Genomic DNA, 2,545 nt, shown 5'->3' on the forward strand with positions numbered 1-2,545 from the left:
AAAACGGATCGAGATACCGAAATGAAACAAGAATACACAATTAATGGAAAAATGATTGCTCTTTCAGGTTTTGAATCAAGTTTCATGTTAGACATACAGGGTAAAAAGTTATTAACTAAATTTTCGGTAAAATTGGTCGTAAGTGGCGCCCTTTATGAGCAATGCGAAAATACAACACACATCTTATTCGTCGCCTAAAAAAATATAGTTTCACAAATATTTTCAGAATAATCGTAAAAAACTATTCAAAATTTTAACTTTCAACACCCTGTATTTCCGAAACTATCGACTTTCGGATAAGGCATGTTTGCGCCAATGGTCACCATTTCACGTGTAGTATCTTCAGATTTCGATTTTCCCATTGTTAATGAATCACCCTGTATATGTAGAAATAGGTATAATAACTATTTCTAGATAACTTTTACTTTAAGAGAAGCAGAATTTTATGGAACGGTTTACTTTTTTGTTACTACACTCCTTCTAAATAGTACAGAGGTACTATTAATATAGATACATGATTTCCTAACTACTAACATTAACTTTGGTAAAAAAAACTTTAACTGTATCGAAACCGAAACTGCGCCGGTTTCTTGTATATTTCAACAATATTGCTCTAGTTATTATTTACATTAAGGATGGATTGCTTAAGCAGTGCTATAATTAATTAACCGATATCACGTTATATTGAACATATCACAACCAATAATATCTTCACCAACAAGTAAGACCGTCTTGGACACTGGACAATTCGCTCGCCAAAAAATAATTTTACATTTAAAATGGAGGGTAGGTCTTATCAGGTCAGTGAACGTAAATTTCAAATATGCAACTAATTGAGCTTTACGATTTTGATTGCTTATGGAATATTAAAAACCAGCTACATAGTTGCAACTGTAACACCGTATAAAAATAGGGTGATTTGTGGTGAGGGCTATGAATCAAAGTCGTCCTCTTTTAGAGCGAGGGGAACGGATACCCTGCCAGAAGTGGTTGCTCTTCGCACCGGCGACACGGGCGGGCTTCCTTGGGGGGTGGATGGTGCCGTTAGATTTCCAGATGATGCCAGTGACGAAATGTCGACACGCGAACCTGAGCGGGAAGGCGGAGCTGAACCTAATTAACAAAAAAAAACGTAGAGTCAGTATGTTGGATGGCCACAATATTACCACCGGAATATTTGGATTTCTAGTGCTATAATAACCAAAGATTTAGGGTATTTATTGTGATATCAACGCAATACCTAAATAATGCGCTCATTCAGTAATACGTGGGTTGTCGGTAACATAAGGTCTCTAATTTTTTTCACAACGAAAAACAGATTTAGTTGCAATTGTCCTGAACATAGCTCCACAAAAAAATTAATTAATTATTTTGAAGGAGACATTGTCGAAAAAAAATCTGATTTTTTGTACTGAATACACTGATTTCTGATTATGAATTAAAAAAATGGTAAATGAGTCCATTGCAATAATTGTATCTAAACTAGTTTTCAATATATATTTTCTATTGCTGTATGGGCCAGTTTTCTAGGAGATTATTTAATTGGGTCAATTATTATTAACAGAACACTGACAGAAGAAAATTGTGTAGACTTTTTACTTGTCAATTCTTTCGGAAGATGTTCCACTAATATTGGACATGTATTGGAACCCTTGAACATATTTTTCAAGGTCCAATAGTAAATATGAATTCTTTAGGTTTTCATTTGTAGGTGTCATATGAAAAAGTAAGTATATACCACTGAAACTGAATACAAGAGTTATTTTCTCAGAGAACTTTTTCTGGTACTCAGTTATAAGGAAGACGCTGGGACGTTTTTGTTTAGAATGTGGTGGTGGTATTACTGGTATTTTGAACAGTTATTATATATAGCTGAAAAATATGATCGGTAAAAGGTAAAAGTAACATTTTCTTTCTATGGACCATTTAATGCAAACTGTTTTTATGAACAAAATTTTTTTTATATTTGTTTTATGGTTTCTGGTATACATAAATCATACGGTATTTAAAATCGCGAATGCCCTGTATATTTAAGGTTAGCCTAAATCTATATCCTCTCTTTATCAAGACAGAATTTATTCTGTAGAAGTGTGCTTTCTTCACCGGTTCTCATCTTTTTTTTTTGCTTTACATTCGTTAAAGCAAGGAAATAACATAATTTGCTGGAAGTAACAATATGCAAATAACCACCGAATGTGGTATGCCTACCTGTGCAACTCCTAAGCCTGGCAGGCCCTGACCGAGGTCTTACGCTATTGCTACTACTAGTACTATTACTGCTAGAGCTACTGGGACTTCTTCTCATTTCTGATTGAGATCTATTTGTTCGACGTCTGGTCCTTTTTTGTGTAGTGGACGATCTGCATACACCTGTTGGACACTGTTCTCCTAAGGCACATTTTCCTTCACATATAGTACGACTCTGCAGTAATTCTTCGTAATTATTGAGCATCAATGCGCATTGTTCTTGATCTTTGTATACCAAGGCAAGGCTTGGATATCGTTCTTTAAGTCGTCGCCTTTCCTGGAAATATATATATATATA

The 2,545-nt window shown here is 34.7% G+C and overlaps 1 protein-coding gene across 1 annotated transcript in view; it reads right to left on the bottom strand.

Annotated features, from left to right (window-relative positions):
- Positions 1-931: 931 nt before the first annotated feature.
- The window catches only part of LOC108905957 (dual specificity protein phosphatase 22-like), a 19,719-nt gene continuing 18,105 nt past the window's right edge, over positions 932-2,545 (bottom strand). Inside the window, exons 5-6 of the mRNA XM_018709043.1 lie at positions 2,209-2,524; positions 932-1,113 (exon numbers count right to left, since the gene is read on the bottom strand). Of these exons, the coding sequence (XP_018564559.1) occupies positions 932-1,113; positions 2,209-2,524 (498 nt within the window). The remainder of the gene's footprint in view (positions 1,114-2,208; positions 2,525-2,545) is intronic.

This window comes from Anoplophora glabripennis, unplaced genomic scaffold, assembly GCF_000390285.2.
Source record: "Anoplophora glabripennis isolate ALB-LARVAE unplaced genomic scaffold, Agla_2.0 scaffold113, whole genome shotgun sequence".
Classification (NCBI taxonomy): Eukaryota; Metazoa; Arthropoda; class Insecta; order Coleoptera; family Cerambycidae; genus Anoplophora; species Anoplophora glabripennis.